Source organism: Platalea leucorodia (genome assembly GCF_965183815.1).
Source record: "Platalea leucorodia genome assembly, chromosome: 3".
In the NCBI taxonomy this organism is placed as follows: Eukaryota; Metazoa; Chordata; class Aves; order Pelecaniformes; family Threskiornithidae; genus Platalea; species Platalea leucorodia.
The window spans coordinates 72,336,868-72,360,664 of NC_138825.1; the positions used below are offsets into that span (position 1 = coordinate 72,336,868).

The window sequence follows — 23,797 nt, forward strand, 5'->3', positions numbered from 1 at the left end:
TGAAGCTAATTGAAATCTTGGGGAGATTTGGGCACCTGGCAAGCGGTAACTGTAGGTGAGACTGGTCTCCCTGGGTTTACTCTGTAAAGGGAGAGACTCCATCTTTAGCTTAATCTCCTCTGTGAAGTGATTTAATTCTGTTACCTGCCTGTGCTGATTACAAGGGGAGCCCTGAAGAGATTCATTTCTGCGAACACCCTCGCTGGAGAGGCACTGCGCTCACATTTCCCCATCTTCAGTGGCGGTCGGAGCTGTCGCTGGTACACAGCGTCCCTGCGCCGGTCGGGGTGTGGTGGGCTGACCCTGGCTGGATGCAGGTGCCCACCAAAGCCGCTCTACCACTCCCCTCCTCAGCTGGACAGGGGAGAGAAAATGTAACGAAAGGCTCATGGGTCGAGATAAGGGCAGGGAGAGATCACTCACTAATTACCGTCACGGGCAGAACAGACTTGACTTGGGGAAATTGCTTTAATTTATTGCCAATGAAATCAGAGTAGGGTAATGAGAAATAAAAACTAAATCTTAAAACACCTCCCCCCCACCCCTCCCTTCTTCTCGGGCTTAACTTTATTCCTGATTTTCTCTGCATCCTCCCCCCGGCAGCACAGGGGGATGGGGAATGGGGGTTGCGGTCAGTTCATCACACGTTGTCTCTGCTGCTCCTTCCTCCTCAGGGGAGGACTCCTCACACTCTTCCCCTGCTCCAGCGTGGGGTCCCTCCCACGGGAGACAGTCCTCCATGAACTTCTCCAACATGAGTCCTTCCCATGGGCTGCAGTTCTTAATGAACTGCTCCAGCGTGGGTCCCTTCCACGGGGTGCAGTCCCTTCAGCAACAGACTGTTCCAGCGTGGGTCTCCCGTGGGGTCACAAGTCCTGCCCGCAAACCTTCCCCAGCATGGGCTCCTCTCTTCACAGGTCCTGCCAGGAGCCTGCTCCAGCACGGGCTTCCCACAGGGTCACAGCTTCCTTCAGGCATCCACCTGCTCTGGCATGGGGTCCTCCACAGGTGGATATCTGCTCCACTGTGGACCTCCATGGGCTGCAGGAGGACAGCCTGCCTCACCATGGCCTTCACCAGGGGCTGCAGGGGAATCTCTGCTCTGGTGCCTGGAGCACCTTCTCCCCCTCCTTCTTCACTGACCTTGGTGTCTGCAGGGTTGTTCCTCTCACGTGTTCTCACTCCTCTTTCCGGCTGCAGTTGCTGTTGCGCAGCAACTTTTTTCCCCCTTTGTTAAATACGTTATCCCAGAGGCGCTACCACCATTGCTGATGGGCTTGGCCTCGGCTAGCAGCGGGTCTGTCTTGGAGCCGGCTGGCATTGGCTCTATCAGACATAGGGGAAGCTTCTGACAGCTTCTAACAGAAGCCACCCCTGTAGCTGCCCTGCTACCAAAACCTTGCCACATAAACCTAATACACTAGGGTATGAGCCATGCAGCTGAATCGCATGTGGTCATGATCTTGAGGCTAAAACATTGAAAAGCGATCATATTATGCTTTCAAAATTGTCTGAGGACCACAGGCTTCCTTTGGAGGGAGAAGCGGGGGATGATGTTTTCTTTCACAAAAAAGCTAATAATTCTACTTCATTTCTATTTCTAAGGTTTCTACGCTTGGGGATTGAGACTCAAGGAGAAGCATGAAGAGTGTGCTGGGGAACTGGGAGGGGGAAGAAAGAGAAGAAAGCTGCAGGAAAGTTTGTGTGGCCTTTGCATCACCCTCCCCCTTTTTCTTGACCTCCATTTGGGAAGGTCGCTTTCCCTCGTGGGTGTTGGAGGGCTGGCTGGTGGTATGGAGCAAGGCGAGCGAGCCAGGGGCTGCGGGTTGGGCTGGGCAATGCTCTGCTCATGTGGGTTCCTGTTAAAACAGAATTAAGCCCAACCAATTCCAGTTGTAAGTTATATTCTCTGGGCAGATCTCCTTTTCCCCTCAGCAATCTTGGAAGTACCAGGCACAACCTGCATGCTCCAACTCAAGTCTCATGGCTCCGGTGAATTTAAATGGACTCTTCGTAGTGCCATGTTCTCATTTCTCTGTCATAGCGTTTTGCGTTTTCACCCGCCATCATAGTTGGAGTAGCTTTTTTGCAAAAAAGATCAGCATTAGTAAAGTCTAAAGGGGCTATAGGGAGTTATTTTCATATTTAATCCTAAACCCTTTTGCAACAGTGGCTTTTGGACACTTCACATTGTTGCTGCTGGATCTCTTTTGTTCTGGCCTTTCACCTTTTTTACTGGCTAAGTCTGCAAGAGGATACTGAGTATTAGGTTGTGCTTTTGCATTTTGCATTAAATATTGAAATTCTGAAGTCTTGCTCTGCCTCCAGCTTGTGGAGTTGTCCTGGCACCCTCCAGGAAAGACTGGGGGATAATAAACAAACTGCCTGCAGAGATTGAAACAGTTCTGCTCACTGATGGCAAGAATTTTGATTTCATAAGTGTTTTGACCCTTTGAAGTATTTGTGCAATTTCCCTGAGGATTTGCTGTTCCTTTCAGTTGAAAATTAGTTGCTGCTTTATATATATTGGGGACGTGAAGTGATTTTTTTTAAAAATATTGTAAATATTGTTGTGCCTCTGAATTTCAGTAATTTAAAAAAAAAAAAAATAGACCTTTAAGTATTTATATTTCCTCTGTGTTTCCCTCTCCTGGTACGTTCTGTACGTTTTAGAAGAGATACTGATCTCATACTTTCTGTTCCTATCTACAGAAGGACCAACAGTGGTCTACTGGAAAAATACTGAGTTGAGTTACCGGCAGCCCGGGTCAATCAGGCTCATATTTCCTGAGAATGAATGACAGTAGAATTACAAACACTGTATTTCAGAATCTGTGGCACTCGGTGTTCAGTAAAAAAGTTTATAAAATAAACAGGAAATATCATAAAACAGTGATGGTCCTGCTTTAATACTCTTTTCTGATCCAGATCCTCACTTCAAATTTCACTTATTTACATAATACTAGTTATAACACTAGTTATATTGAAATAAGTTCTAAAGTTCTATTAATATTTTACAGAAATTTTTTATAGGTTTTAAGTAGTAGGAACAATATGATTTTAGACACAATGATTTGAGATAGATTAAAATAGTGCCCTGTAAACTGAAATTATTTTAGTACTGGTCTGGAACTTCAAACAAGTTTAAGTAGTGTGGCTTTTCCTTCCTTGCTGAAGTGTTAGAAGGAGTTTTTCAGCTGTCCGAACTGAAAACAATAAAAGCTACATTAAATAGTGTATAGATGCAACATAGATGCTTCTACTTTTACTGCATTAAGAGTAAAGAATGCAATTTTATAGTTTTCAAAACATCTTAAGCAAGAAGAATCTTCCACTCATGGTAAAGCGCATTGCTGCACACAGAAAACCTCTTGATAGCCATGCTTGGAAATTTTCCTGGTTAACAAAATGCAGTACATCAAAATGTTCTGACGTGTTGTGTTGATATCAGCAGACGTTGTGATGGAGAGCAAGTAGGGACTTTATTATGTTTTCTGCCAAGTTTGGTTGATGACTTGCTGCAGGAACAACTCAATGTTTCCACTTTGAGATTTATTGAGAAATTTAATAGAAAAAAAAAGTGGGGTTTTGCCAGTTGCACCATAATATGGTAACTTTTCAAAACCTTGAAAAAGTATTTTCAAAAAATCACTTTTTTTTTTTCTGGTGAGCTTTATTTACCGGTAGTGTTTTATGCCATCTCTTCTAATCTGGGTGATTTGGAAACAAGCTAGAATATTTTCCTCTAGAAGTCAGCACTTAGGCAGGACTTGGGCCAGTGTGTCCCAGAGATGGTGCCTGTTCTTGGGTGAATAACCAGTCTGTAGGTGTAAGCTCTTCAGTCCGTAGATAAGAGATTTCCAGACTGTTGTGTGCAGTACTCACCTTGATCTTATTTTCTGTAATATTTGACGCCTTTATGTCACCATTTGGAAAAATTCTGACCCATGGTAGATTGAAGTGCAGACAGATGGGTTTTTCTCTTCACTTTTGTTTTCATCAAATGTATAAAGCACTCTAATCTTTGTAAGATTGCTTTTAAATAGAGTTATTCAGATCCCATAAAACTTGTGTTCTGTTTCTGTTGTACAAATATCAGATCAAAGTTGGATTGCGTGTGTCTTTGCAGCACCCTGATTTCATTATGTCATTGATTTTGTCTGAAGCTATGAAGATTAGAAACATTTTTCTCCTTTGGAGTTTTGGGCAATCATTTGCATCAGAGGACTTCCATGTGTCCCAACCTCTTGCACCTTTATGGTCAGCCAGGGGACCCTCATCTGATCTCTCTCCTTTTGCTCCGCCAAGTTCTCCCTCCACTCAGCACTCAGATAAGCTTAGTCACTTCAATGCTTTATGGTCTGGGAAAAAGAAAATCTATAGCATACCTATGGGGAGTATTTGAAAGATGCTATGGTACTTCAGAAATGGGACAATGTAAGTCTGCCTATCAGTAGGTAATATTCTGGGTTTATTTTTGGTGGCATTTGAGTGAGTTCCAGCGGTGCCTTCAGCTCAAGCCCAGGCAGCCAAAGGTGTTGCACGGTTTAAAGCTGTGACATTTAAGTAGAACACGAATGTGCTCTTTATTTGTAGCCTTTACTCTGCTTTTAAAGTTTAATGACTTGTTTTTATTTTGTGTGTGTGTGGCAGAAATCTCAAAATAATGTGTTAATATAGCTAGTGGGGAAATTAATTTAATGGAGTCTTAATTTCATTATATTGGTCAAACTTCAGTTATAGATACTTGACTTTTTGAAGAAGAAATTTCAATACAACTGAGGACTTCCACCATGATGAACTAAAGATGGAGTTTCATGCCTTTTTCTTGTTTTTTCATAGTATGAGTTTTAACTCAGGAAGAATAGCCGATTTTCATGGTTGTGCAAGTGCTAGCTGATGACTGTAGTGGCTGCTTATGTATAAAAGTAAAATTAAATTTTTATATATGTGTGTCTGTCTGAAAATAAGGAAGACATTCCAGTACCTAATAACCATATTTATATCTAACATTCATGCTAATAATATGCTGGTCTAATATGTCATTATTCACCTAGATGCTCTGGAAAGTTGGGTAGCTTTTCTTTAATTTCAGGGTTCTTTCTGATTATCACTGCTGGAAATTTCAAGGGGAAAAACCCCACCTGTTTGTAATGAAACTTTAGCAGACTTTTCATCCTGAATCTCAGCCAGCATTAGTTTTTAGTGAGGATTTAGCAATAAATGTGCTTTTCTCTACTCCCAGCACAAAACCTGAGATTAATTTTGCTGTGAAGTGTCTTTAGGTCTTAATTGAAACTGAAGTTACTCATCCTGGTAAGAGTGCCCAGACAGACAATGCCTACATATTCTACTCTATTAAATTCTGAGGTATTAAAAAGTATATACTGCATGCAGTACTTCTAACTTAAAGCCTATGCTGTATATATGCAGTATTTTAAGTTAATAAACAATTGCACTGTAGAAGGAAGAGTTAGAATTGGAGAGTGTTGCGTTAAATACAGGGAAAACAGGTCAAGTATGAGAATGATTTCTCATACTCAGTGTTTTTTGTAGTGTCTTTGTACGTGATATTGTACAGTGAAACACTGGTACAGTGATACGTGCGATGGAGCTATTCATGAGCTAAAAGACTGGCTTGTTGCAAGAAGCGATTTTACAAGCCTAGAGCAGTACTGGACCGCAGTAATTCAAGGTCCTGTGGTGAAGTCATGGAAGGCTGCCGAAGCACGGTTTCTTACGCAGCTATTAAGTACCTTTTAAATTATCTTCTCGTGATAACAATGTATCTACTACCTGCTATATTTTATTAGCGTTGCCTTATAGATGCTCATGGTTATTTTCTCTGTTTCTCTTCCCTCCCATCTTAGTGGAATCGGTCGAAATTGGCCATGGGCCTCTGGCGGCAGCAGCATTTTGGCAGAATTTGGGACTTTGCATCTGGAGTTCGTACACTTGAGCCACCTGTCTGGAAACCCTGTCTTTGCTGAAAAGGTTAGACTGTTCAGTCAAAATCATGTTGTAAAAGATAAATCACGTGTTGGGAGACTAATATCTCTGGGGAGAGATTTGATTTTCCTCAGTTGTAAGCATTTGTCACAGAAGGTAGATATTTCCTAGGTGTTTCCCTAATCACCTTGGTGTGTTTTTCTATTATAAATTCAAAAATCCATTCCAAAATCTTTGTGGTGCATCTTCTTGTATATAGCACTTACCCGGCCCCATAAAACATATAATTTCAATTTATGTTCTAAATTAGTATCCCATTAAACAATCAGACCGTAGAGCTTTCTTCAGTACTTCACCTGAATGTGGTGAAAACAAAAATTGACATTATATTGGGGATAATATGTGATGCCTATAGAAAGCAAAGCACCATGGCTACCTTGTGTGATTTCAGCAAGTTTAGTCTTCAAAATGCTGTATAATATCACTGCTGTCAGTGGTCAGAAAGCCCTTCCATTGCACTGACCTTTAAGAAATGTGCTTTGAACTTTCTTTGGGGGAAGAAAAAAAAGCCAAAAAAACATCCTTTGACAAAACAGTTGCTGTGCTTACTAATTCTTCCAAAATTTGATAACATTGTCTTCTGGATACTTTTCATTTACATGAGCCATGGAAAGCAACTCCTTCTCCTTCCCTCAATTCCCACCTAAGCAATTTTGCTTTGTTTTTTGGTGTGTAAATAGTCAGCAGTTCCTGTTTTTTTTAATACACTGTATCATTTATCATCTTTTTTATTTTTTTCCTAATTAAAATTTACAGTTGTTTTGGTTTTGCATTCTTACTGTAACTGCCCCATGTTAACTAAAACTGATATTATCTATCTAATAATCTAATTAATAATGAGACTCCAAAAGTTTAGCAGTAGGTTTAAAAGCAATGGTCAAATCTAAAATGAACACTAGTTGTACCAAACTTAAAGGACTGAATGACTTTGCTGCAATACCATTGTCAGCACTGGAATAAATTTTGTGAAACAAACTCCTAGCAATTTTAATGTATTTAGAGATGGATTTAAAGACAGTGTTTCTCTTAAACAAATCTGAACTTGGGGGGAGGGGGAGCACCCAGGAACAGCCAGAAACCAACTTATTAGATAATTATCTTTTGACATTTATGGTATAACATCTGTTCTACTAAGAGACAATTAAAGTGTGATGAAAGTGCATGTGTTAAAAATCCTACCCTGTGGTTCTCTTCCAAAGTGGCATCGAGCTATAGCTGCAAGATGCTGGAAATCTGTTTCTGTAAGCTGCTCTTAAAACCCTTTAGAGATTGCTATTCCACAGCCCTCTGAGGCAAGCCGTTCCCAGGCTGGTACGCTTGATAAAGAAGAAGAAACACTAGAATAAGCTTTGCATGGAAGTATTCATAGAAGAATTCATTAAATGAGGTCTAGGACTCGTTGCAGTCTGCATTTGGGCAATGACTGTTAGCAATGTAGTGTCAAGATGCAGAAGGCAGTTTGTGTACCACAACAGAAATCCTTCTGCAGCTTAGCGTAAGCTAATTTATCTTCTTTCTCAGCAGCTAGTTCACTTGATCTCTAGGCATTCAGGGTGTTATAATGAAGCTGTCAGTACCTTTTTGTTACGATTCCTGGTCTGTGGTGCTCAGGATCTTCATTCTCCCAAGTTGCTGCATTTTCTTTTTCTGTGAATGTTAAAATTCAGTATAAATTATTTCACGTGCTCTGCAATGGCTTGTGCTGCTGGATGACTCCAGCTGTGGAGCATCTGGACTGTAATTGTTTCCCCAGGCCTCTCATTTGTAGTGGGCTCCTTAACAGTGCCGGCGGAGCGCTCAGGGCTGCATGGGTTCCAGTTGGGCAAGCTGGTTGTATGAAGCTCAGTTCCAGCAGTGCTCTCCTTTCCAGGCAAAACTGCTTTACAATTCACTACTGCATCTGAACTAGGTGATAGGCTTAATATTTAATACCATTTCTGATTTGGGTATATGAGGAATATAATGCTGAAGTAGCTGAGCTTAGTTAAGGCAACTAGCCTCCGTGAATTTCAGTATCCTGTGGAGGGCGAGATACTCTATATGGCAAGTCCTGAACTTCGGAGCTTGCTTCTGTTGTGTTGTTTCATCACCGACACTTGACACAGAAACTCCAGAGGTTTTGAGGAGCTCATTTACGTGATGATATCAGCTTAGAGGATCTTTTTCAATAGTAATACGATTGCACAGAGGTATTCACGTATGTGTGTTGAATAAGACTATTTTTTTATTTTTAGGGATATTTGCACTTCAAGACTTTTGTACTGACACTGTTTTATTTTGGGGGGAAAAATGGATCAGTGCTCAGTGTTTTGTACCCTTCCAATAGGTAATGAATATTCGAAAAGTTCTAAATCGACTGGATAAACCAGAGGGTCTTTACCCCAACTATCTGAATCCCAGCAGTGGCCAATGGGGCCAGCGTAAGTAGATCACTTCTTTGGTACTATGACCTGTCTATCAGTGTGCTGTTTGCCGTCGTTAACTTCTTTCAATCACTGTTACGTGTTTTTTGTATATATGCAAAAGGGAAGGTTTTGCCAGGGGAGATTTAGATTAGATATTCGGAAAAATGTCTTCACGGAGAGAGTCGTGAGGCGTTGGAACAGACTGCCCAGGGAAGTGGTGCAATCACAGTCCCTGGAAGTGTTCAAAAAACGTGTGGATGTGGTGCTTAGGGACATGGTTTAGAGGTGGACCTGGCAGTTAGGTTAACGGTTGGACTCGATGATCTCAGAGGTCCTTTCCAACCTTAATGATTCCATGATTCTATAAAGAACTTTTATGAAGTATAAAACCTCACATTATAGCTGAGGTTCTATACAATGTAAAAAATACTACAAATATAAAAATAATAATCCTACTTGCTGTATTTTAATGTACTTTTCTTTGATCTTTCAGTATGGCTTGTGCAAGCAGGGAAATGTCTGAATATGTATCATTTTAGAAAGGAATTTGTAGACTACAAAAGTCTTTTATTCAAAAATCTAAAATGCTCTCTAAAGTAGCTGTTTAAGGAAACATTATCAGCTTGTCTGAATCAAATTCCATATTTTTAGAGTGGTGTGGCTCCAATGAAGATAAAATAAAACAAGTCTTTCCAGTTAGTACCAGCTGTGATTTCTATTGACATTTAATGCCAACAACTGAGGAAACAAACTAAACAGAACTGTGTCATGGCATTAATCCCCTTGGAACCATTATTGGAGGCACCAAAATTAGAAGGGAAAGTGTGTAATAAAATGCTTGAGGTATTTGAACTTCTTAGCCCCTTCCTGATGACCGAGCCTTTTCTTGTTGTACACTGCCTTCTCCGATCTTCGTAACATGTTCAAAGCCTGCATAGTGTGCTGGTTTACGATTCTAGAGACCCTGCTTCTTTTTCCACTTTTCCTACTTAGGTTCAGTCTACCACCATCCCATTCATGTGACTCAGTATTCTGGTATTTTTTCTTCCCTACATTATTGAAAGAAAACAGGCAACATATGCTGTCTTGGTCTGAAAAGACACGGGCAGATGAGATGGTCCTGTAGATTATCAGTGTTGGAGCTGGTTAGACAATACAAGAGAGGGAAAGGACTGGAGAAGTTTTTGAATATAATAGCTTGTTTAGGATGCAGCTGAGGTGGAAGTGAGGTTCTGGAGTCCTTATGGGACTGGCCACAGTCTGGATAGATAAGATAATTTTCGCAAAGGCAAAGAACGAGTGTTTTATTAAATAAAATATATTTTTGAATGCTTTGTGTCACTTTGAATTAAAAAGATGTCCAAAAAGGTTGTGCTGCTCAGTTGTATTGTCCCATCAAGGCAAAGGCCGTTTCCCTTTATGAATGAGAAGTATGCCCAACATTTTAGAAAGCCTTCTAGTCTGCTACACTGTGAGGCTTCCTTCAGGTCACCATGCTACAAGGCCTGTGGCAGCTCAGCATGCATAACCATCGACTCCAGCTGGCATGTTGGTATAAACTGTGACATCCATTTACAGATCTGAGAGAGATGTGCCCACTTGTTACCCATGTTGGTTCAGCACAGACTTGTAAAAACATTAAAACCTCCCACTGGAAGTGTTGATCTTACAGCTATAGACACTGCATTCGGTTAGAAGACTACCTCAGCATCTGTGAGCCCGGTCCAGTTACCTCCTTCCTTGGCTTCAGTCAGCCACAGAAACTCAGCTTTTTGATGAGCTGCATGAGAGCAGATCTTTCTAGTGGCTGATGCCATTAGTGGCTATGCCTTAGTTATTTTAAAGCAGTCAAATACTTACTCTGCCTTATGGCCTTTGCAATTTCCCTATTATTAATATAATCGTGTCTTATGTATTCCTCGTTCACATTAAATGCCAGTTTTTGTTGGTGCGCACAGGAAAACTTGCAGCTTATACCAGCTTTGCTTTCCAATAGCATGTAGTATTGACAAAGAAATAGGTTCCTGCACATGCAAACGATGGACACAGATGTTGATGCAGGTCAGCCCCTAGCATGCTGAAGCAGCAAAAGCAAATTTGATCTTGTTGCATCTCTTCCAGTTCACTTGATCGTGTTCACAGACACTGATTTATTAATTTTTTCCCCATAGTAGATCAGAATGTTAAGACTTGAGAGGTGTTTTATTTGAGGTTGCTTTTCTGGGCTGTTTTCAGTTGATTACTACAGGAAAAAAAAACCTACACTCTTAACTGGTACAAGACAGAAGTATTATCTCTCAAACATCAAGTGGGGAGGGAGGAACAGTTCCTGAACATTTCTTCTCTAGCAATGCTGTAACTGTGAAGGACACCGCTGGATCACTGCCATTGTTCCTGTAAATTCATTTAGCCCTTGTTATTTTGACAGTAAACTGACAGTGATTTGCTGCAACGTGCGTCAATTGGATTTGTCTACTGCAATAATGTATATAATAACAGGGCTTATTATTGATGAAACTGTGCTTGTGCTATTTAGTTTGCAAATGTCAGAGGTTTCTATGGTAATTTATTTAGGAAACCGTAAAGGTCATTTAAATGCTGCCGTTCAAAGATCAGCCTTCGATCATAGAAAATGTTCTCTTTTTTTTAAGAAGCCTCTTTTCCTTTTGGATCATGAACATTTAATTAAATAAATGGTGTATTCTTTCCAAAAATATAATATATCTCATTCAAAAGAGGAGGGGGGTGGGAAAGCCGTTTATAACCCAGGTTTGATGGTACAATGTATTCATTAGGCAAAGGGACAGCATACGTTTGGAAAACTGAATTATTTTTTGTATGTCACAGCCTAGTGGAGGAAAAAGGCACTGTTAATAAAGTTTTAATAGAAAAAAGTCTCTCTTCTACATTTGCATGGCTTTGCAACCTATTTAGAAGGTGAAAAGAGGCATTCCATGAAGAGAAGATACCAAGGAGTTTAAAAATAAATTCTCTGTGTTCTTTTGAAGTCCACCAACAGAGACATAACTTTGAAGCTAAGACCAGAGTTAGTTGTTGGGAAGTGTGAGCTCTGTACCACAAACCCTTCTGCATCTCACTTTATGAGCCTGGATTACCCCACACGTGTTTTGCTTTTCTCATGCCCAGAATTTTGTGGTGTGACTCACGGGCTTGCTGTGTGATACATGTAACCACGTCTCCATCCCGGATGTCTCGGGTGGAATCCGTGGACCCCTTCCTTGCTGTAAAACTGATGGTTTTAAATGAGTAGTCCTGGTAAAGCACTTTGAAATCCTTTCACTGGAGACTTGATAAATGCCAAATCCCTTAACGTTACCAGGCAGCACCAACTTAAGAAAACCTCTAGCTAGTGTTCTTAGTTTAATGGAGCTTAGAGAAACACTTTATATATATGTATTATTTTATATATATATATATATTTGTAGCATTTGATGTGTTTAGGGGACCTATGCTGAAATCATATGATAGCCCATTAAAATTTTGCCAAGAATCTTTAGGCTCTTGGACAGCGAGTGCAACGTCGTGCGAGCAGCCGAGAGCATCGCTAACTTTCACGTCACTGGTGCAACTAACATCGAACGGTCTGACTCAGCTGATGTTAAGTAATGTTTGCAGGGTCACGTCCCAAACGTGTGCAGTTGAATAATCACAGCATCTGTAGCACCAGATCATTTCACATAGTAAATGTAGGGCAGAATAAAGCAGTGTGATAGCAATAATCATCTGTAGATGTGGCAAAATCTTTTTTTATTTCCTTCTAGAACCACTGCTGAGTTCTGAGAGCAGCCAGATGTTCAAAAATGTAATATTATTTTTAAACATACGGGTTGGCATTTTGAAATACCATAAAATAACCTGAAATTCAACTCTGCAGTAAGGAGCTAAAACATTTTGGCCTTTTTTAATGAAGTGACTTAAATGGAGTATTAGTGAATAAAAGAGCAAATAAAAACAATGCCTGCCTGTTAAGAGGGGAAAGCCTTTATCAAATTAGAGAGCATTTTCTAATTTTTTTCCTGGTTTTAAAATAAAAAAGAACTTAGGTTAACACATTTTTGTGTGGGATAGACTACATGAATTAGACGTTAAACATATAAATTCTTGCTTCTTTGCCATGAACTCCTGCGGCACGTTGTGGATATTAAATAACTATTGTGCTTTAGCCTGATGAAAAAGTTAGCAATTGAAGAAATAATTATCTGTATATACCAGTTAAGTTTTTCCTGAGGTTCCAGGCTTGCATTTATTAAAGATTGTTGTAGAAAGAGATTTTAAATGCATTAAATCCACTGTTTCAAACTGTGATGGTATTTTATTGCCCAGGCTGAAGATGAAATTGCTGTTGAATCTCTTTCTTCCCCTTTTAGATCACGTCTCCATTGGAGGGCTTGGGGATAGCTTTTATGAATATTTGCTCAAGGCATGGCTGATGTCGGACAAGACAGATGAAGAAGGCAAGAAAATGTATTATGATGCTGTTCAGGTAAATAAGATATTTAAATCTTCCTTTACATAATAATCTAATCTATAATAATCCTAAAGAGACAGGCTCTGGGGACAATGTGAGGGATTTATGTCTTTGCCACCACAGTGTGTTTTTCTTAAAGAATAGTTTCTCTTTTAAAAAGACTTCATCAAATATAAATGCTAGAGGAATACAGATACTGTGGGAAAGGGGAGAGTCTTGCAATATAGCTAATTTTTTTCCAGCTGAAAGACCGTCAGTTCTCTTTTAACACTGGAGGAGAAAAGTATAAAATAGGCAACAAAAAATGCATCTACAAGTAGCTCTCAGAGAGAGGTTCAATTCTTTTTTCCTCCGTTTTCCCTAAATACATTCCTTCTGTCCTTTTTCCTTATATACAGGCCGGAGTTCCTCTCTTGTGTTTCGACCTCATATTTCAGCCATTGGAGTATTTTGATTGTGGTCAACACAGGGGTCAATATATTGTGGTAGACAATTATAAACGAAAATAGAAATTTTTGTTGCACAATGACTTTTTGTTACAAGAGGCATATATTTGCCAGCTTCTGTGAAACAGCCAATTATTCAAATTGGACACAAGAGAAAGTTTTCAAAGATCAGAAATTACGGTTTTGTGACACTGGATTGAGACTTGGGAAGTATTAAGTTTAAATCCATATTTACAGGCTTTCCTTGCAGTCTTGGGCAAATGACCTATTTTCTCAGTTCTTTGCTTTCAAATATATATAAAAAAGAGGATAATATTACTTCTTTTTTCCCCATTCTTTCATCTGTTTTGACTGGAAGCTTTCTAGGGCCAGGACTTTTATTAACTGTATGTATGTACAGTGCCTCTGTAGACAAGGCTTCGAGCTGCTGAGCAATATCTGCTTATTCTTTCATACATCTGAAAATGTGCTGTGCCTAGGGAAGAGGCATAAGTCTCCTTTTACTTCCTACACTGAAAAAAGTGGTGGCATTAAAAAAAATACAGCCCTGGCTCATTGCAGCTTTTTTTTTTTTTTTTTTTTTTCTTCATTAGAAGGAAAAGTCATAGGTGGTGATTTGAGGGAGGGTGTGATCTCTGGTGGTAGTAAATTTGATGACCAAGTATGCTCTGCTAAGAAAACCCTGCCTTTAATTTTGTAAGTGCAGATTTGGATGCAGTCAGCCTCATTTTCACCGCTGACATGGTTTCAGCTTCAGAGCAAAAGGTGGATTTTAAATCGGGTTTGAGTGCATTTGAGGCTATAACATAAGAACAGTGATACTGTAATAGCTCAGCCATTAGGTTGGCAGCCAAAAAGAGAGAACAAAGTGTCTGATAATACGATATCAATTCATCTTAGCGTGGAAGGCATTTTGAAGCACCTCAAAGCTGCTTCAGTCTTCTACTTCCACTGGTTTAATACCGTCAGGTTTTTAGTTTAAATACATTCTTACACAGGGTAAGCGCTAGTGCGTAGATGCATGCTGTAAAAAATGTGCTTTTGCTAGTACAGCTATTCTGGAAACCACTGCAGATAGAATATCCCAAACGTGGTGTGACGGTCACCCTTGTTGGTGGGACCGTGACCGCATTGACTCCCGTCCTGCTGGGGAGCAGCAGGGGCGCGTTGATCCCAGCTGATGATGGAGAGTCCGAGAGAGCCCAGCGTCCCAATGGCCGGTGCTGGGCTGCTCCTGCTAAGGCTGAAGGTTCTCCTTCCCCTGACTTGAGCACAGCTGGAGCGAGGTCCATCAGGAATTCTCTCTTGCCTTACGCCACACGAGCGGGTGTGCCGTCCCATGTCAGCTGCACGGTGGCAGTGTGCCTGGATCACTCCTGAGCCAGCCCAAACTGCCCAGCGGGTGGAGAGCTACCTGCTGTTGGCTGGGCATCGGGGAAGAGGGCCAGGAGCGCTCCAAGGTGTGTCCGTGCAGGGTGCAGTGGCATGGCTTTCTTTAAACTCACACCTTAGCCATGCCGGGATAACAACCTGCTCAGGTAGGAAAGTTGTCGCGGGCATCCCGAGGTCCTGGCGGGGAGCAGAAGTGGTGATGGCGGCCACCCCCTGTGGCTGGTTCTTCCTGCTCGGGGTTGAGCTGGGGGAGCAGAATTGCCCGGTCAGCAGCACCACTGAATGTGGCAATATCAATGACAGGGTCTGAGCTCTGCTGTATATGACTAGATTTAAAGGGCCTATTTTCTTAATATTTTTCAGTAGTACTAGCTCTTAAGCAGTCCAAGCATCGTGTCTGTCCAGAGTATCAGTGTTTGAGCGGGCCAAATGATCACTAAATATGTGCTAGATTTTGCCATGCTGCTGGTTGAATGCTGTTTCCAGTATTTTCTGAGCGATGGCGTTCATGTTCTCTGTTTTCTATACCGAGGTACATCTGTACCAAAGCTGAAAGTGTACATGCAGCATGTGGAGGTACAGCTTGATGTTGTAATGTAACTTGTTCAGAAAACAGCAGGGAAGTTGCAGTTTCACAGAAACTGCAGGCTGGTTGGGCCCCATTGAGAGGCTAGCTTCTTCGCCGGAATAACTAGACTGTTCTCAAATCCATCCTGATATTGGCTTTATTGCTATCGATCCCTTACTTATCTAAATTAAAGCTAATTTAAGTGTCTGCACAGGCTGCAGTCTTTCTTTATGACTGAGCCTACACGGTTTGGGCATTCTGAGTCTGCTTCGTATTTTCTTAGATAAATTTCCCCCGACGCTTTCAGAATCTTTTTAAAACCATGCCAAAGGGAACGGCGTGATTATTCCTGGCCATTCAGTCCAGCACATACCCACCAAATTCTGAAAGAGCGATGTGAAGGTTTGATGCCTAATTCAATATCTTCCGCTATCCAGAAAACACAAATGAAAATACATGGTGAATTATAGTTCACTGTGAAAAGCTGAAATTTATTTAGATAAAGCTTTGGGGCTATTTCTTATGTTGTTCTGTAACTCATATTAGAAACAAAGAGTTCTTTCTATTAGAATTTTTGTAGCACCTATAGGTTTTTTTATGGCTTAAGTTAAAAGCAATAACTTAAGATGTCAAGCTAGATTTAAAAAATTTTTCTACTTGCCACGAATAAGATGCGTGTTTGACTGATGCCGTTTAAAGAAGAGTTTATTTCTAATGGGAAAAGGGACAGAGATGGTCTTGTTTTGAATACCAGAGCATAATATGAATGTATATATAAGGCTGTCAGAGGGATTCATAAACTCTAGAATTTGCACAAAAAGACAAGTGAATGTATTTTTTAATGTAAGTTATTTTTCTCTTTTGGGAAGCAGTGCATGTAATGTCCAGTTTCACGTAATACAGGAAGGAAGAGATCTTCTTAAGCTGGTTTCAATGGATAGCATGCAACATTCAGTTACAGAACAAACCTGTATTCGGATTTTAGTCATATTTTGAGGATGTACCTGGCCATAGAATAATCTGTCAGTCTTTGCAAGTATCCAGGACAAGGAACCATCCCTCTCTTTTCAGTTAACACAGTTGATCTCTCAGACACAATTGAGTAGGTTTAGCAAGAGAATATGATAATTCAGAGCAAAAATGGACCTTCTGGGTTCACTTATGTCTAGTCTAGCAACAGCAGTGTCACAAGCAACTGCATCAAATCCTCCTCCCTTGAATGTGTCAGCCCCCATTTTCTAGGTTGAAGGGCAATTTTGCCACTACTCCTGTGAATAGGTTGTCTCACACTTGACGTCCGATGGTTAGGTATCTTGTCCAAATTTTCCCATTACCTTTGTTTATGGCCATTGCTGCAAGCTTTCTGCATCTTAAATATTTCTTCTCTCTCTCTGGCGCTGCCTTCATCCCCTCCTCAGTGTATTTCTAGAGAAGTGACATATCTAAGGGATGTAAAGAGAGCAGTAACTCGGCCCAGAAGATCTTCACAGGAAGAGGGAGAATCCCTCCCCAGCGCTTCCCAAGCAGCTCGGTTCAGTGCAGCCCACGGTGGCCCCTCGGTATCAGAGAGGTAAAGCCGTTGCGATCTGCAGTTTTACCTTTAGACAGGGTAGTTTACTTTCAGACATTTAGGTTGTTTAAGTTTTCTTACTGGGTAACAACTGCTCAGAAGATTGTAACAAGGAAACTCGTGATCTCCGGAGAACCTAGCACGTGGAAGTAGAAACGATGGAAAGAGCAGGAAGAAGAATGGGTGTTGTGAAGCAGTGCCGTGGCCGCACTCTGCCGGGTTTCAACAGCGCTCCTGAACGTCAGCCTGCTGCTAGGCTGGGTTGCGCGATTAAGGAATGCAGTAACCTTTTGTGGGTATCAGAAGGGGAAAAAGTAATTTTTGGCCTCAGAATTTTGAGTATTCAGACAGAAAATACATAGGATCATATTTTAATTTTTTATAGTTTTTTTTTTTTGGTACACTGCTAACTTTTCAGACTAGCCTTGATATACTCAGTTTGTACTCTGCCAAAGGAAGCTATTTGGTTTTGATTTTGTTTGGGGGGGGGGGGTGATATATTTAATGGTCAGCATTAAGTAGTGAATATTTTTCAGTGCTGTCGAGATTCCAGCCTTTCAGATAAAACAAATCCAGATAAGACTCCTTTTTCATTTAAATGAGGGAGAGAACAAAGTGTTGTTAGCAAACTGAAAACATGATATTGGCAGATAGGCCCTTTTCATCTCCAGAGTTTCACGAGTGTCTGTTTAACTGTGGTGACAGTCTGGTGGCTGGTCTGTGCTGACTGCAGTTTGCATTAAGTCGCTTGAAGTGGTTTGCTTTGTGATCGTAGTGATCTTAAAAACTGCATAACTGATGTGGACAATGACAGAACTGCAACAACTCAATTAGAATAGTTTGTCATGCTGGGTAAAGCCAAAAGTATATTAATGAATTGAACATTCAATACTTGAGCACTTCTTGGCATTGAAGGAAATACGTAAATAGGGCAGGCGGGGTGCTACAATAGGAGCCCATCTGCAGAATGAAACAGTTGGTGCAGGGGACCCAGCATTCCCACTGCATACATTTTTTTGGGGGGGCGAGGTATTGTCTATAACTTAAATGTGTAACAATGGAGAAATATGCAGTTTATTTACATATTTTGTCAGCTGTCATGTTTAAAATATTTATCACCCAGCTGCACTGGTGTTCTGCACGTAGCGATAGTATAGCTGTATTATGTAGGAACACAGGATTCATTACACTTAACAGATGAGAACATCCAGAGGACTCGCTGCTCCGTTTTATTTTCTTCACTATATTGCCCCTCTTGACAGGAGTTTTGAGGCTCTCCACAACTGCTTACAGAAAGCATCAAGACTAAAGACAGGCTTCTGCAGATTTTTAAATCCTTACTGGTTTACTTATAACAGCACAGTGTCTATATTTTGGACTATAGAAAGTACTTATTAAAATGTTTGCTTGTTTATGGACTGTCAGGAGAAGCAGCAAGCTGTAACGTTGTTAGAATTCTTCAAGGAGGATTTTAACTCGAAAAGTCCTGCAAGAGAAATTGTCCCCTTTTTGCTCATGGCTTTGCTCTTGTTGTCAGAGCAGCCGTGTCCATACTACTTGTGCTATTTTCCCTTCCTTTTCTGACAGCAAAAAAGCTTACCAGGAGCAATAGATATTTATTCTAGAATATTCAGAAAATACATAATGTAACATTTTGACAGTCAACTTGCTTTGATTCATGCCATGCCATTAATACTGTTTTAAGAATATGAATAAATCTAGCCTTCCGGTAGGAGATAACATTAAGTACATTTAGTGCAAGAACACTGGTGCTCTTAGAGACACTAATACGGGGGGAAAAAAAAATGTAAGTAGATTTTCAGACAAAAGTAAATTATGAGTTTTCCCCTAGAACTTAATCATCTTTTTAGTGATCAGATGGACAGGTATCATAGTAGTTAAATGCTTGCCAACATTTCCATTTTAAAAACGCAGGCAACTCCATTATAAGCATTCATATTTCATTTCACATATCACCTTGTCTGTATAACACGTCTTAAGTCCAAAAGCAGTAAGTGCCTTATTGCTTTCAAAATGTTTCTTACGTATTGTGTTTAAACAAATGGAAGTTCTTCTGTGTTCAGGTTTCAGTTTTGATTTTAAAAGCACAGTTTAGTAAGCAGTGAGGACCTCAGGATAAGAAGATACTACTTTTCTTTGGCAGAAGTATTTAAATAAATTGTAACAGGGGCTTGAAGTTCCTATTCCATCCTAGTTTTTCTGACTGCATGCTTTCACGTGATTCATGCATCTTGTAATACTATTTAAAAACTGTATGAACGATATTTAAGAAAACAGAATCAACTAATAAATATAAAGTTTAAAAAAAAAAGGCACAGTATTTTTCTGCCATCTCCAAAACAGCTGTAATAATGGAACAATGCAAATATTAAACTTTTCATAATAAAATAATTGGAATTTTAGATAAAAGATAAATTTGATGAATTATGAAGATTGCTGAAGGAAAGTATCTATTACATTAGATCAACTCAACAGAGAAAACATAAGGGAAGCAACTTAAAGTCAAGAAAACAGGCAATTGACTTACAAACTCACAGCATGCAAAACCACAGTAACCCTGACCTGCCTGCTGTGTGCTGTTTCAAAGCAATAAAATGTATTGGTGCAAGCCGTAAACATTAAAATAAATAAGCAAGCAATTGACATTATACATCTTTGAATTATTGGAAATATCATGTGGTAGAATTCTTTTTCATACTCGTTGTTGCTTCAAATTGTCAAAATACTGTTTATGAAGAAGATTCCTAGGGGAAGAAAAATATATTAAAAGTTTGGACTGAGATAACTTAGAGTGCTTTGTTGTAAAGAACCCTGCAGAGTTGTAATTATCCCCAAAACAAACATTGTAAACCCTGGACATTTAGAACTAGGATCATATTTTTGAAGTTTCAAATTTATTAAGGTATGAAAATACATAACTATGACTTGCAAGACAGTTTTATCTCCAGCTACAGTGACGTCTTGAGGTGGGAAATGAAACCCCTGGTTTTTGTTGTTAAAACAGCAGTAGTCATTGAAATTCATTAATCATATTTAAAGCATTATTGTAGAAGGAGAGGTAAAACGCCTAAGTGCTAGGGGAAGTAGAACTGCAGTTTTACATTGCATTTTGAGGTTTGCAGTTTGTTATCCCTGCTCCTTTAGTAGAACTAACTTTTTTTGTGGCATATGTTTATTTTGAATTGGGAAACTTTGAGGTGCAGAACATTTTTCCTGAGAGGCTTACATCTGTGCTCTGTAGGCATCTCTGTTAATATTTTTATTACCTGTCAGCATAATCGACCAAAAGAATACCCTCTATTAAAAATAAGCTTGTTGACTGGGTTTTTTTACTCATTTGAACAGTGAGATGACTTCAGCTCTGTATCCTGTGTTTCTCTATAAGCAATCCAGTTCAATGTCCTAAACAGCTGAAAGGGTGAATGAAGGACTTCCCAATCACAAAATCAGGTCAGGGATTGAGGAAGGGGGGTGGTGAAGACAGCATTTAAGCTGTGTGAAAACCTTAAAGGAATGAAGAACGAAATGAAGGAAAATGGTTATTAATTAGGAAGGTCCAGTTCTGCTTAATTTTGCAAGGGTAAGGGCTGGTAGTATAATGTAAAGGTTCAGGAACAGGCTGATAAGCAGAGAACACAAAACGTTTCGCCTTAAGAAAGGGGGGCAGGAGCGGGGGAAATCAGGTTGGGAAAAATTGAAGAGTTTCTCCTTTGTGCTGTCAATGACGAAGATTACACACCCATGCAACGTGCAATCCTGTAACCTAAACAATCCATAATGTCTCATTCACCGCAATTCTTCCAATGTGACAGATAGGCGAGGGCATCATTTTAACATGTGAACTCGTAAGAATAATGCCAGGAGTAATACAAGGCGCACTTGAGTCACAATTCAAACCGTAAAAGGGACTGTTAGTGTTTCTAATTGAGTGCTCAAGCATTTTTTACAGTTGTTGTATAGAAGGAATAATTTCCCACAAGATGGGAAAAAAAGTAATTTAGCTAAAGGCTTTATTGCAGTGAGGACTGTAAGCAGAGCCTTACATAAAAGCACAAAAAAAAAATTGCCAGGAACTGCATCAGCCATAAAAGTCAGCCTGGCTGTAAGAGCTTGCAGGTACATTATAAACCGTATGGCATATCAGCTTTACATGTAGTACATTTATTTTGTTAAATATCTGGCAAATGTTTTTTATTTTCCTTCACTTTCCCTTGCTCCCTCTACTTTTTTGTCCGCTATGGTCTAAAGTCAGGTTGTCTCAAAAAAAATTTTTTTTTTTTTGGTCACTCCCAGGTAGCGTCTGCTATTGCTCCTTTTGGGAACATACATTTGCAGCCACTTTTTCTTTGCAACCTTTTATGTTGCACAGTCTCTCTGCTTTACCTTGATGGAAAGAAAGAAATCACTATTTGAATTGCAGAAATATATTCTGGAAAACAGTAACGTGCAATTTCCATTTACTTAAAAGAAAAACTGTACCAGCTCCAAACAATTCTCCATCAATAATGTATTTTCAGCTAATCAAAGACCACATTCTTCTAGGTTTTCTGATTCCTTGCAGATGTTGTATATTGGTTTATACCAAGGATATTCATTATAGTAAAATGAAATCATAATCTCAGTAGTGATAAATATGACACCACCTGATCTGCAAGTAGAGCAGGAAGAAATTATTCGTAGGTGGGGACCAACTTGTAATAGAGCTGCAATTCAAATAAATGTGTCCCTTTTTTAAGTGTGTAGATAATTATATCAATATAAAAGTAAATTGATTCCAAGTAGGAAATTCAAAATTAATTCTACCAAACAGAGCTTTTCACTTGGGTGGATCGTTGTCATCATACTACCTATTCTCCTTTTGTAACAACTTGGTTTAGTAACTTGAGTTCCCTGCCAGAGCTGCGCCCACAGCGCTGCAGATAGCAAGTAGCATTTCACTGTGGGATTGTAACCCTACCTTCCCATCCCACTGCTCAGGTTCGGAGACCCTTATTATATCTTCATTTAAACTGACAGTATTTCTTCCTCATCCTAGTGCTTTCTCAACTTTGTGTTCAAGTTTTTTTATACTTAAAACAATTGCCCATGTATTCCAGCTAGTGATTTAGTCCTGCTCTGGCCCTCGAGCTTATTTAAAAAATGAATGTCTTTCAGAAAGTTCAGCCCAGCCTGATGGCACTTACAACCTTTGTGAAACTCACTGAAAAGTATTTTGCTGTGCTCCTCACAGAAGTACATACCATTATAACCAAAAAAATATTAAAAATGTGAATAGCAGTTTTGTGAATTTCCAGTAGATGGATGGTAGATGGCACTTTGGCAGTTTGGGTATAGATTCAGAATCGATAATTGAAAGAGTACTGATTTTTGTTTATTGTTTACTTTGAAAATATTTTATTATACTAATGCATTATACAAACATACATTCCAGAAGTAGTGCTATAACAATATTTGGAAGTAAATTCTGAAACTAAACTATAGTTAAGTTGGACTTGTGGGAAAAAGGAAGGTTTTACCATGTCTTAATGCTGCAAATGCTGTTATTGATACAGGAGTTCAAAATTTCAATGAATGCATTCATCAGTAGTTGGGGAGGTTCTTTTGTATGTTCTATTCATGCATGTTATACATTTTTTTTTTTTAAGATTAAAAGCATTTACATTTTTGAGCCTTTCTAAATATGCTGATTTTTTTATAATGACTTTTTTTTTTATGTTGAGTTCCTGAAACAACTGGAACACACCTAACAAATTCATTATAATCTGACACTTCGATGCCGTGCTGGAATTATTCCGAACTTCATGCAACTTTGATACTGTGAATTCGTTAGCAGCCCTTCGGTGAATGTTGTTTCAGGGCAAGTGGCGAGTCTCTCTATTCTCAGTCAGAGGGTAGACGAATAGTGATGAGAGAAGGGAAACCTGTTTCTGACAACAACAGTTTGTCCAGCTCAGATGGGAAATGGCCCATGAAGAAACTTCTGCGATTTAGTTGAAGCTGTTGACAGTCCCACTGTAAGCTCCCTGGCAGTGGTTTTGTGAGCTCTGCTGGTGCACCACCCGGTGCCACAAAAAGAGCTACCAGCCCTCTGGGAAGAGACGCTCCTCTGCTTTTCACGCTTTACGAAAGCTGTTTGGTTGAGGTCAGTTTGCTTAAATCATGTAGCTTCTGGAAAGTATTACTTCATAAGCGTTTAATGTCAAATGAAGTTTAGGCTTTACCAAGTTACAGTATTTGTTTTCCTGTCTTCCATAATAAGAGTTTGTTGAGTGCTGATGGACTTGCAAGTCTGGCACACTTGGGCTTATGGCTTCTGAAGGTTATTTGTACATATCGAAGATTATTTGGATTTCGTGTCTAGGTAAAAATGATTAGTTACCTAGCATGCCATTAATAAAGGTATATACATCGATATAGGTATTACTAGCATTCAGGGATCCATGATTGTACAAAATATGACAAGGCAATTTGAGAGTCTGTAATATATCAAATAATTATCTAATAAAAATAGCTTTAAATAAGATGCTTACATAATAAAAATAACTTTTAATAGGCATATGTACTAGTTCTTAATAGGACTTATTTATAAAACCAAGATGATTTGCTTTACTAAACATGAATAATTAATTTGGATATATATTTTTATTTTGTGACATTCTTAGCATCAATTAACATCAATTTGTTAGTTTCTTAACACCAGTTTGTTAGAATAATTTTAAAATTTCCCAAGTGGAAGTCATCCTTTTTCAGCCTGAACTTTAATCTTGAGCCAAAAGAGGGTGAAAAAAATTCTGAAAGACTAATTGGTATCGCAAAATCCATTTTCATACTACAAGAATCAACTCTGATCTAGTTACTATAGTTCTGAAGGTGCATGATTACTGTTATTTCTGTCAG

At 39.5% G+C, this 23,797-nt stretch overlaps 1 protein-coding gene across 1 annotated transcript in view; it reads left to right on the plus strand.

The window, feature by feature from the left end:
* Nucleotides 1-23,797, plus strand: part of MAN1A1 (mannosidase alpha class 1A member 1) — a gene marked incomplete at its 5' end in the record, with an annotated part of 152,515 nt that overhangs the window by 114,841 nt on the left and 13,877 nt on the right. Inside the window, 3 exons of the mRNA XM_082305357.1 lie at nt 5,871-5,994; nt 8,336-8,429; nt 12,803-12,918. Of these exons, the coding sequence (XP_082161483.1) occupies nt 5,871-5,994; nt 8,336-8,429; nt 12,803-12,918 (334 nt within the window). The remainder of the gene's footprint in view (nt 1-5,870; nt 5,995-8,335; nt 8,430-12,802; nt 12,919-23,797) is intronic.